The sequence below is a fragment of the Coccinella septempunctata genome, chromosome 7, assembly GCF_907165205.1.
Source record: "Coccinella septempunctata chromosome 7, icCocSept1.1, whole genome shotgun sequence".
Taxonomy (NCBI): domain Eukaryota; kingdom Metazoa; phylum Arthropoda; class Insecta; order Coleoptera; family Coccinellidae; genus Coccinella; species Coccinella septempunctata.
In genome coordinates this window covers 30,595,755-30,609,357 of record NC_058195.1, presented here as the reverse complement: position 1 = coordinate 30,609,357, position 13,603 = coordinate 30,595,755, and the positions used below count along the sequence as shown (strand labels likewise).

Below are 13,603 nucleotides of genomic sequence, written 5' to 3'. Positions count from 1 at the left end.
ACTACAGTTCAGCTGTATTCGGTTAATTCTAACTATTAATTCTTTGTAATTTATAAACCGTATTACTCATATTAGGTACCATGAAGTGAATTCAAAATTCACTCAGGTTTTTCGTAGGAAAAATTTAAGGAAGCTATTCGAAAAGGACACACCTGATATAATACATCAATATATGAAAGAAACACATTCTTTTCAAATATCAAAATACAGGTTGATTCATTAACATTGGGACATTGCCTAAGGAATAATAATTTGTATCAAAATAATTACATCAAGTAGGCCTCAATGATATATTTCTGGGGAAAAATATCAAAGTTGTTTTTTCCTTTTTTTGCTGATAATTTAAGCGTGTATTACTCTTTGCCACCAAAATCGGCCCAAAGGTACAACTTTGAGAAAGTAATATCATTTTATGTAGGTAGGTACTACATCAAATTTTGTTATAGCGGTCGCCTCATTAATGACTTTTGTTGCTTCAATAAATCACTTTCTAGTTATTTCGATTAGAAAATAGGATTTAAAAATCATCTTCTCATAATATAGGTGATATTGTATGATTACGATAATCTTAACTCTTTAAAAAAAACGCAATTAAAGACTAATTTTTATAGGTGAACTATTTTTATCATGACATTATAATCTATTTTCGTTCAACTTCAACACCCTGTGTGTTTTTCTCACAGCGAAAGTTAATATTCCTTTCATAAGTGCATGTCTCAATAGTTATGAATTACTAGAGGCGAATTTTGGCGCTAGTGGTTAACTATGGTTAGGTTGTAGTTACTTGGGCAACCACATTTTGGCGAAGATAACCATATAACTATGACGTTTTAATGACGTCACACGAAGTCAACCACGTAACCTTCCTCTTGAGTAGGGTTAATGGCGTGGTATGTCATTAAACTCTATGGGAACTATAGAGTTCAATGTGGTATGTATTTCTATCTCCTTTCAATGAGTGAAATAGAATATTGGACCATTGATGTTATGTGAGATTCACAAAGTTTTCTAAGAGATGGATGCTTTAATCAAAGATTAACCTTCCCCTTCGATATAACGTTATTTTTATAAATAAAATCCAATTTCTGTATCAGACAGAAAAGAAATAATAAGGGAACTGGGAAGATGATCCGTTTAATTAATTTTTTCACTCATTAAGCTAAACTGAAAATTTGAATTTGATAATTTTGATTATTCTTTAGCTTCTTAAGCTATGCTGAGGTCTTGGTCGGATTCAGACTTTTTGGATGATTTTTTGCTTTGATAGACTAAGCTATTTGGGATGTATATATACATAGTATATAGGGTCCATATGCTATGTCAAGTAAAAATATGAATTAATAAGTATCTAGACGATCGAATGGAAAAGTATTGTTATGGTTTGAGTTTTCCCAAAATAATATTGTTTCGTTTAATTTAGTTTCGTTTAGTATTAGGAACTAGAAGAAATTTCTGTTAAATTATATTAAATTCAATTATCATAGATGATGTGTTAGGATGGCATGGAGACAAAAAAAAAATAGAGGATTGTCAGTCAGAATATTTTTCAGAAAAGTCACTTATTTTAGTTGAGCAATGAATTTTATTTTCAAGTTGCGATTCCGTTGATTGTAATATAAAATTAATGTATATAATATAACATCGTAACAAAATTGTTACGATCCGTTTTATACTTTTATTTTTTTATTATAAATCAATTTGTAATTCAAATCAACGGAATCGCAACTTATCGAAAATATTTAATTCCCAACTAAAATAAGTGACTTTTTAAAAAAATATTCTGACTGACAATCCTCTATTTTTTTTATGTCTCCATGCCATCCTAACACAGCATCTATGATGATTAAATTTAATATAATTTAACAGAAATTTCTTCTAGTTCCTAATACTAATTGAACAAACTAAACGAAACAATATGATTTTGGGAAAACTCAAACCATAACAAAATCCCCAAAATTAAAATATTCATTCCCCAAATTGACAATTTTGGGAATAAACATTTTAAATTTAACAAAGTGAAATTCCACACACAAAAAATATATCAATTATTAGCCTAAATCTTTTTTCTTGAACTTTTTATGTTTTCTCCATTTTTTTCTCTTTTTTCTCCTTAAATAATTTTCTCCAATCCATTCCACTTTTTCTCTCACTCTTTGGATGACATTCTCTCATTTTCTGTTACTTGTGTAATTCCAATTTCTTATATATGCTCCCTCCTCATCATTGAACCATAACAATGCTCGATCCACCAATTCCTCAACATTCCCAATTAATGGCACCAGTATAGTATATTTTCCTTTCACTTTTCCATTGAAATTCCATTCTTGATCCCCCAACTTGACTATTCCTGACGTAGAATTTTCTTTGTGCATGACTCTTTCTAATGTTTCTTTTTGTATTTCATCATTCTCCTTTATTTCGTTTATGTCATTATCTAGTTGTTCCTGTACCTCTTTTCGAATATAATGCTCTGTAAAATCTAATTCCTCCTGATTTCGTCTGTCTGCTTTTTGTTCCATTGATAACATATTTGTTTCTTTGTTCCCCATTCTCTCTGCACATTCTTTAATTTTTCTTTCTATTTCCGTACCATTTTGACCAAATTTCCCAAATTGTTCATCCAATTTTATGAATTGTTCATCCACTTTGTTGGAATGTTCATCAAATTTCTTGAAAAGTTCAGCAAGTTTCTTAGACTGTTCATCGAATTTCTTGTTCATATCTTCTCTCATCTTCAAAATAAAATCCAGTATAATAGAATTATTGTTTTCTTGTGCTCCAGCTAAACTCTTGTTTCTGGATTCCATATTTTGAGTGGACACACGTTGGTTGCGCCATTTTGTTACGATCCGTTTTATACTTTTATTTTTTTATTATAAATTAATTTGTAATTCCAATCAACTGAATCGCAACTTATCGAAAATATTTAATTCCCAACTAAAATAAGTGACTTTTATAAAATATATTCTGACTGACAATCCTCTATTTTTTTTTATGTCTCCATGCCATCCTAACACAGCATCTATGATAATTAAATTTAATATAATTTAACAGAAATTTCTTCTAGTTCCTAATACTAATTGGACAAACTAAACGAAACAATATTGTTTTGGGAAAACTCAAACCATAACAGTATCTGTGTAGATAATGAAATAATGAATCCTCAATGTAAAATCATTTTTATCTATAACAAACTCACAAATATAAAGGAGTGTAAAAAGAACGGTATTTTGAAAAGCACGGTTACTAATAATTTTCAATAGTACAGATCTTCCTTTAAACGAAAGAAATGGTATTCTCAATTCGTGTCGTTTCAGAGAGTAAAAAATTGAAATGCTTCTCCTTGGCCTTTAAATTTCCACTATCACTACTGCTATAAAAATTGTTGCTGCTCATTATTTGAGAAACATGAAGCTCAAGTTCCCAACTGGTGAAAGATATGTGTGAATTTGAATTCATATTCCATGTCTCTTTCCATATCATTTAGATTATCAGATGTTCATCGATATGGACACATAAACCAATGTTTGCAGGGATAAACAAGTCTTCTATCAATTGGTACTTTCCATGAAAGTATTTATCTTCTCCTTGTTGAAACATATTTTGATATGGTTTCTCTTTCCTTATTCCTCTAACCTCCATTTATAAATTCATTTGGAAATCCATAAATCGAACAAATCAGACAGAACTGCCAGTTGACACCTTCCAATAAATGTCATCAGTAACTATGACGTCACACATAACCATAACCATAGTAAGCTATGGTTACAGCGCCAAAATTCGCCTTTGGTATATGATCATTGAATGCTAACTGGAAATGTTTCTTCAAAAATAATGAGGATGACTGTTCCCAGGATATCGTCAACAATTACAAAAATACTCTCATTAAACCAATTTATTGAAGAATCCGAAACGCGAGATCCCTCCTGGTTAAATCGTTTTATTATTTGTTGAGGCCTGAGCTGTTTCACTTAACGATCTATTCAGTTTCCAGAGTGAACTCAAACATAAATGGAATACCAATGATATTTCCCAGAGATCACTGGCTAGTGTCTTATATAAACACACCCTGAAAGTTTTTACCAAGTGCTAGGTATGTTTATTGCAGAAGAATGAAGAATTTCTGCTCTCTATCATTGTGCTGGAACTTTCTTTGAAAACAACATATATTTTAGTTCTTTTGAAATCTTGTATCTATGGGAAAAAATAGTAAGAAGCGATATGTGTACGAAGAGAATATTTCAAGGTTTTCAAATGCGGGAGCAAAACTTCTTTATTGTTCGAAATATTCACGAGACTACGAGACCACGGCGAGGCTGTCGTTGCAGCCCGAGTGCTGCGTGAGACTGTGATTGTATTTGTCGTCATCATTTCATTTCTTTCAAGCCGATTCTAACAGCCAAGACTAATGAAATTATTTTCTAGCTCCTCAATTTGAAGACCATTCAATAATGAAGAAGTGTAAGGCACTTTATTCATATTGAAATGACAAAATTCCTCAAAAATACTCTATTTGCCTATAGTCCTACCACAGCACATAATTGGTTTATAAACTGTCATTTCCAGGAAGGGAATATGGAATCTGTACTATTATTGATTTTTTGGGGTGCATTCGTTTTCACCATCTGTTGGAAAGGGCAGTGTCTCGAGGATGCGGTAAAATACTTTTTCTTTCCAAAGAGTACATGATACTTACCATATTTTCAGAGTTTATCACTAGAAACAGAGGTTTATGAGTTTCCTTGGTATGATTTGGATAAATCTTCTAGGAGCCTCTTCAAGATATTTTTCAAACAAGTTCAAAAAACAATGAAGCTTAAATCTCCCCCTTTCATCGTTTTGAATATGCAATACTATCATGAGGTTTGGCGATCAACCAAGATTCTTCAAAGTTAATCTGAAGTGGCTTTTTCAGGTCATGAAAGGAACTTACTCATTTTTGATGTATCTGAGACGATTCTGAACCAAAACACATCACAATAATTACAAAACACATGAATATAATGTAAAATGAAATATTTTGGCATGCACGCTTGTTGAGTCTGAATATGAGGAAATATCTGTAACTTTCAAAAATAAAATCAATCAATTCGCAATCATCATTTTTATTTGATGTTTTCACTCAAATTTTGACATTTCTTCAAAATCTTGATTGGATAACATCGACATATTGAATTTTTAATTGTAGTGAGACATTTTTAACAACAGAAATAGTCAATAAAAGCAGCTAAATTACGCACAATAGAATGTACGTAAGTTGATTATTCCGATTTTGTGATAATGAGAGTTATAAAACGTAGAATAAACATTCAAAACCAAACAATTCTAATATGTCTATTTCTGCAACGCCATTGTAACAACCGGTGGACTTTGAGTGGCGATATTTTGAGCGGAATTCAAAGCACTGGCAGGGCGAGTAGCAGCGACCATAGATTAACAAAAATATAGATATAAGGCACGATACAGTAACTCTAAGAATAGAGTGGCGAAAATTGGGAAATTTTGGAATAACAGTGATAAAATCTGTGGCTTATATCCACAGTTAGGTTATGATCTTTCCTAACATAGAGATAACTATAATATTCAGTATTTTAATAAAAAATAATGACAGAATCCTCGAGGTAAAGAATGTCTTGATAAGGTATTAAGTTCTGAATATTAATATAGGTGCAAGCACTGGACAGCAAGTGAATTCTTAAGTATTATAACTGAATTATTGCCAAAACTCAAGAAGCTAAATTAAATAGTCGTGTTTCTAGAATATTCGATAAATGATAATCATGCAAGAAGAAATAAAAAGCAAAAACATGAAATTGATGTATATGTCCTGAAGAGTGTCCAAATATAAATTGAATATCAAGTTCAAAGAATCGGTAGCTTGGCCACTACATGGAAATTCTGGAGCAGACTTTTCAAAAAGATAAGGCTTACTAGAAAAAAAATGGACTTTGAGAATACAAAAATTATCATATTCCTAGGGATCTACTAGCGGATGATTCCAGAGATTCTTGATATTGTTATAGGGTTGTTCATAGAAAAGTTCACAACGGTTGTGAACTGTACAGGGTTGGCAAATTTCGATGTTTTAGTACTACAGCTTTTAAAACAGAGGAGATAGACAAAATCTGATACCCCATTCTCGTTCTCTAAAACTAACAAGAGTAGTAGTCATTTTTGGCCACCTTCTTTTGTTTTAGTGTTATAAGCGAAAATTAGAAAAATGGCGATTTTGTAATTAATTTATATCTTCGCTAATATTCATGATAGAGCTCTGAAATTAAAACATTATAAAGGGCATTTTTTCAAGTAGAATCCAGTGGCGTGCTTCCTTTTTTAGCAGAATTTTTAATTACGAAGCTATGATCCAAAGTTATGATTTTTGAATGGGAACACTAGATTTCTGTGCAGTTTTTTGAAAGCTTAATTTTTACTGATTTCAAAAATATATAACATCATATGGTTTGCATCAATATATGTAAAGAATTTCTTTAATTTGATTGTTATGACTTGAGTCAGTTCATGTCATTAGTAAATACTTGTGTATGTTTTTGTTCTGTGATTTTTATCACCTTGTTCTGTAGAAACTTTCAGACCATGAGAGATTGATGACCTTGTAATTAATAGCATTAAATGTCGTTTCTTTTTTACAGGTAAAATTTTTGTAAATAATGTTATAATACCACATGAATTATGTAAATAATAAAAACAAAAATCTTGTTTACAGAGAAACTCAGTTGTGCTTTTGATCTACAGTGTCAACTCGAAATAGTCTTATATAAATATATAATAGAAAATGGTCAAAAACCTTTCTTCCAATATTTCTATGGTTTCAACTTTTGATGAGCACAGAAAAATGTATCATCGTATGATTACCACAGTTTCTTTCTAGTAGTCCTTTCATTTCTATGCTTCTTACTCAATTTCTTCAAGATTCAAATTTTCTGAAAAAGCATAGAAAGAATGAAATTGCCGGAAGGAGACTGCTCTTGTTATAGGAACCTCTATTTTTCTGTGCTCGTCAGAAATTGAAACCATAGAAATATTGAGAAAAAAGGTTTTTGACCATTTCCTATTATTTTTATTGATACAAAGTTGGAGGTTATAACACAGCCAGAAACCTATATAAAGCTGTTATCGAAAAACGGGACAGCTGTCCATTTGGGAGTAAACTGCAACGTTTTTGATTGGAAAGAAACCATCTCAGATGTAGTGATACCCAAAGGAACATGGGATTTTTCTTTCAAGAATACAAAACGATTCTTGTTAAAGAAATGTAAAACTGGAAATGCTTTGATTAGAGGTGAATTGTATTACCATAACGACTTGCAAACCTTCAAAAGTGTACTAAGAAAAGGAAAAACCCTTCACATGATTGAACCAGTCATCATGAAAAGTGGTCTGAAACAAGTCAATATGTTGAAGCTTGAAGATGTTGACAAACTTCTTGCAAAATACTTTGGGGCTACCTGGAGGTCAATTGAAGAACTAGATTTTTATGCAAAAATCCTTTCTAACTCTACAGTCAGGGAAAGCAGACCAGAAAGAAGAAAACGCATTGCCAGATATGAAAGAATCAGCAGCAGAAGGAGAAACCTGTATTGAAGAAATACCGTCTGTTTTTGTATAATAAATATGTTATTTTAATAAAAATATTTTTGATTACACGTTTTCTTGGAAGTTTTTCAAGTTATTATCAATAAATAAACTTGAAAAACTTCCAAGAAAACGTGTAATCAAAAATATTTTTATTAAAATAACATATTTATTATACAAAAACAGACGGTATTTCTTCAATACAGGTTTCTCCTTCTGCTGCTGATTCTTTCATATCTGGCAATGCGTTTTCTTCTTTCTGGTCTGCTTTCCCTGACTGTAGAGTTAGAAAGGATTTTTGCATAAAAATCTAGTTCTTCAATTGACCTCCAGGTAGCCCCAAAGTATTTTGCAAGAAGTTTGTCAACATCTTCAAGCTTCAACATATTGACTTGTTTCAGACCACTTTTCATGATGACTGGTTCAATCATGTGAAGGGTTTTTCCTTTTCTTAGTACACTTTTGAAGGTTTGCAAGTCGTTATGGTAATACAATTCACCTCTAATCAAAGCATTTCCAGTTTTACATTTCTTTAACAAGAATCGTTTTGTATTCTTGAAAGAAAAATCCCATGTTCCTTTGGGTATCACTACATCTGAGATGGTTTCTTTCCAATCAAAAACGTTGCAGTTTACTCCCAAATGGACAGCTGTCCCGTTTTTCGATAACAGCTTTATATAGGTTTCTGGCTGTGTTATAACCTCCAACTTTGTATCAATAAAAATAATAGGAAATGGTCAAAAACCTTTTTTCTCAATATTTCTATGGTTTCAATTTCTGACGAGCACAGAAAAATAGAGGTTCCTATAACAAGAGCAGTCTCCTTCCGGCAATTTCATTCTTTCTATGCTTTTTCAGAAAATTTGAATCTTGAAGAAATTGAGTAAGAAGCATAGAAATGAAAGGACTACTAGAAAGAAACTGTGGTAATCATACGATGATACATTTTTCTGTGCTCATCAAAAGTTGAAACCATAGAAATATTGGAAGAAAGGTTTTTGACCATTTTCTATTATATATTTATATAAGACTATTTCGAGTTGACACTGTAGATCAAAAGCACAACTGAGTTTCTCTGTAAACAAGATTTTTGTTTTTATTATTTACATAATTCATGTGGTATTATAACATTATTTACAAAAATTTTACCTGTAAAAAAGAAACGACATTTAATGCTATTAATTACAAGGTCATCAATCTCTCATGGTCTGAAAGTTTCTACAGAACAAGGTGATAAAAATCACAGAACAAAAACATACACAAGTATTTACTAATGACATGAACTGACTCAAGTCATAACAATCAAATTAAAGAAATTCTTTACATATATTGATGCAAACCATATGATGTTATATATTTTTGAAATCAGTAAAAATTAAGCTTTCAAAAAACTGCACAGAAATCTAGTGTTCCCATTCAAAAATCATAACTTTGGATCATAGCTTCGTAATTAAAAATTCTGCTAAAAAAGGAAGCACGCCACTGGATTCTACTTGAAAAAATGCCCTTTATAATGTTTTAATTTCAGAGCTCTATCATGAATATTAGCGAAGATATAAATTAATTACAAAATCGCCATTTTTCTAATTTTCGCTTATAACACTAAAACAAAAGAAGGTGGCCAAAAATGACTACTACTCTTGTTAGTTTTAGAGAACGAGAATGGGGTATCAGATTTTGTCTATCTCCTCTGTTTTAAAAGCTGTAGTACTAAAACATCGAAATTTGCCAACCCTGTACAGTTCACAACCGTTGTGAACTTTTCTATGAACAACCCTATAACAATATCAAGAATCTCTGGAATCATCCGCTAGTAGATCCCTAGGAATATGATAATTTTTGTATTCTCAAAGTCCATTTTTTTTCTAGTAAGCCTTATCTTTTTGAAAAGTCTGCTCCAGAATTTCCATGTAGTGGCCAAGCTACCGATTCTTTGAACTTGATATTCAATTTATATTTGGACACTCTTCAGGACATATACATCAATTTCATGTTTTTGCTTTTTATTTCTTCTTGCATGATTATCATTTATCGAATATTCTAGAAACACGACTATTTAATTTAGCTTCTTGAGTTTTGGCAATAATTCAGTTATAATACTTAAGAATTCACTTGCTGTCCAGTGCTTGCACCTATATTAATATTCAGAACTTAATACCTTATCAAGACATTCTTTACCTCGAGGATTCTGTCATTATTTTTTATTAAAATACTGAATATTATAGTTATCTCTATGTTAGGAAAGATCATAACCTAACTGTGGATATAAGCCACAGATTTTATCACTGTTATTCCAAAATTTCCCAATTTTCGCCACTCTATTCTTAGAGTTACTGTATCGTGCCTTATATCTATATTTTTGTTAATCTATGGTCGCTGCTACTCGCCCTGCCAGTGCTTTGAATTCCGCTCAAAATATCGCCACTCAAAGTCCACCGGTTGTTACAATGGCGTTGCAGAAATAGACATATTAGAATTGTTTGGTTTTGAATGTTTATTCTACGTTTTATAACTCTCATTATCACAAAATCGGAATAATCAACTTACGTACATTCTATTGTGCGTAATTTAGCTGCTTTTATTGACTATTTCTGTTGTTAAAAATGTCTCACTACAATTAAAAATTCAATATGTCGATGTTATCCAATCAAGATTTTGAAGAAATGTCAAAATTTGAGTGAAAACATCAAATAAAAATGATGATTGCGAATTGATTGATTTTATTTTTGAAAGTTACAGATATTTCCTCATATTCAGACTCAACAAGCGTGCATGCCAAAATATTTCATTTTACATTATATTCATGTGTTTTGTAATTATTGTGATGTGTTTTGGTTCAGAATCGTCTCAGATACATCAAAAATGAGTAAGTTCCTTTCATGACCTGAAAAAGCCACTTCAGATTAACTTTGAAGAATCTTGGTTGATCGCCAAACCTCATGATAGTATTGCATATTCAAAACGATGAAAGGGGGAGATTTAAGCTTCATTGTTTTTTGAACTTGTTTGAAAAATATCTTGAAGAGGCTCCTAGAAGATTTATCCAAATCATACCAAGGAAACTCATAAACCTCTGTTTCTAGTGATAAACTCTGAAAATATGGTAAGTATCATGTACTCTTTGGAAAGAAAAAGTATTTTACCGCATCCTCGAGACACTGCCCTTTCCAACAGATGGTGAAAACGAATGCACCCCAAAAAATCAATAATAGTACAGATTCCATATTCCCTTCCTGGAAATGACAGTTTATAAACCAATTATGTGCTGTGGTAGGACTATAGGCAAATAGAGTATTTTTGAGGAATTTTGTCATTTCAATATGAATAAAGTGCCTTACACTTCTTCATTATTGAATGGTCTTCAAATTGAGGAGCTAGAAAATAATTTCATTAGTCTTGGCTGTTAGAATCGGCTTGAAAGAAATGAAATGATGACGACAAATACAATCACAGTCTCACGCAGCACTCGGGCTGCAACGACAGCCTCGCCGTGGTCTCGTAGTCTCGTGAATATTTCGAACAATAAAGAAGTTTTGCTCCCGCATTTGAAAACCTTGAAATATTCTCTTCGTACACATATCGCTTCTTACTATTTTTTCCCATAGATACAAGATTTCAAAAGAACTAAAATATATGTTGTTTTCAAAGAAAGTTCCAGCACAATGATAGAGAGCAGAAATTCTTCATTCTTCTGCAATAAACATACCTAGCACTTGGTAAAAACTTTCAGGGTGTGTTTATATAAGACACTAGCCAGTGATCTCTGGGAAATATCATTGGTATTCCATTTATGTTTGAGTTCACTCTGGAAACTGAATAGATCGTTAAGTGAAACAGCTCAGGCCTCAACAAATAATAAAACGATTTAACCAGGAGGGATCTCGCGTTTCGGATTCTTCAATAAATTGGTTTAATGAGAGTATTTTTGTAATTGTTGACGATATCCTGGGAACAGTCATCCTCATTATTTTTGAAGAAACATTTCCAGTTAGCATTCAATGATCATATACCAAAGGCGAATTTTGGCGCTGTAACCATAGCTTACTATGGTTATGGTTATGTGTGACGTCATAGTTACTGATGACATTTATTGGAAGGTGTCAACTGGCAGTTCTGTCTGATTTGTTCGATTTATGGATTTCCAAATGAATTTATAAATGGAGGTTAGAGGAATAAGGAAAGAGAAACCATATCAAAATATGTTTCAACAAGGAGAAGATAAATACTTTCATGGAAAGTACCAATTGATAGAAGACTTGTTTATCCCTGCAAACATTGGTTTATGTGTCCATATCGATGAACATCTGATAATCTAAATGATATGGAAAGAGACATGGAATATGAATTCAAATTCACACATATCTTTCACCAGTTGGGAACTTGAGCTTCATGTTTCTCAAATAATGAGCAGCAACAATTTTTATAGCAGTAGTGATAGTGGAAATTTAAAGGCCAAGGAGAAGCATTTCAATTTTTTACTCTCTGAAACGACACGAATTGAGAATACCATTTCTTTCGTTTAAAGGAAGATCTGTACTATTGAAAATTATTAGTAACCGTGCTTTTCAAAATACCGTTCTTTTTACACTCCTTTATATTTGTGAGTTTGTTATAGATAAAAATGATTTTACATTGAGGATTCATTATTTCATTATCTACACAGATACTGTTATGGTTTGAGTTTTCCCAAAACAATATTGTTTCGTTTAGTTTGTCCAATTAGTATTAGGAACTAGAAGAAATTTCTGTTAAATTATATTAAATTTAATTATCATAGATGCTGTGTTAGGATGGCATGGAGACATAAAAAAAAATAGAGGATTGTCAGTCAGAATATATTTTATAAAAGTCACTTATTTTAGTTGGGAATTAAATATTTTCGATAAGTTGCGATTCAGTTGATTGGAATTACAAATTAATTTATAATAAAAAAATAAAAGTATAAAACGGATCGTAACAAAATGGCGCAACCAACGTGTGTCCACTCAAAATATGGAATCCAGAAACAAGAGTTTAGCTGGAGCACAAGAAAACAATAATTCTATTATACTGGATTTTATTTTGAAGATGAGAGAAGATATGAACAAGAAATTCGATGAACAGTCTAAGAAACTTGCTGAACTTTTCAAGAAATTTGATGAACATTCCAACAAAGTGGATGAACAATTCATAAAATTGGATGAACAATTTGGGAAATTTGGTCAAAATGGTACGGAAATAGAAAGAAAAATTAAAGAATGTGCAGAGAGAATGGGGAACAAAGAAACAAATATGTTATCAATGGAACAAAAAGCAGACAGACGAAATCAGGAGGAATTAGATTTTACAGAGCATTATATTCGAAAAGAGGTACAGGAACAACTAGATAATGACATAAACGAAATAAAGGAGAATGATGAAATACAAAAAGAAACATTAGAAAGAGTCATGCACAAAGAAAATTCTACGTCAGGAATAGTCAAGTTGGGGGATCAAGAATGGAATTTCAATGGAAAAGTGAAAGGAAAATATACTATACTGGTGCCATTAATTGGGAATGTTGAGGAATTGGTGGATCGAGCATTGTTATGGTTCAATGATGAGGAGGGAGCATATATAAGAAATTGGAATTACACAAGTAACAGAAAATGAGAGAATGTCATCCAAAGAGTGAGAGAAAAAGTGGAATGGATTGGAGAAAATTATTTAAGGAGAAAAAAGAGAAAAAAATGGAGAAAACATAAAAAGTTCAAGAAAAAAGATTTAGGCTAATAATTGATATATTTTTTGTGTGTGGAATTTCACTTTGTTAAATTTAAAATGTTTATTCCCAAAATTGTCAATTTGGGGAATGAATATTTTAATTTTGGGGATTTTGTTATGGTTTGAGTTTTCCCAAAATCATATTGTTTCGTTTAGTTTGTTCAATTAGTATTAGGAACTAGAAGAAATTTCTGTTAAATTATATTAAATTTAATCATCATAGATGCTGTGTTAGGATGGCATGGAGACATAAAAAAAATAGAGGATT

The 13,603-nt window shown here is 31.5% G+C and overlaps 1 protein-coding gene across 1 annotated transcript in view; it reads left to right on the top strand.

The window, feature by feature from the left end:
- Positions 1–5,087, top strand: part of LOC123316247 — a 99,021-nt gene extending 93,934 nt beyond the window's left edge. The window contains exons 3-5 of the mRNA XM_044902214.1: positions 4,567–4,656; positions 4,708–4,863; positions 4,916–5,087. Coding sequence (XP_044758149.1) covers positions 4,567–4,656; positions 4,708–4,863; positions 4,916–4,963 — 294 coding nt within the window. The 3' untranslated portion in view covers positions 4,964–5,087. The remainder of the gene's footprint in view (positions 1–4,566; positions 4,657–4,707; positions 4,864–4,915) is intronic.
- Positions 5,088–13,603: the final 8,516 nt, after the last annotated feature.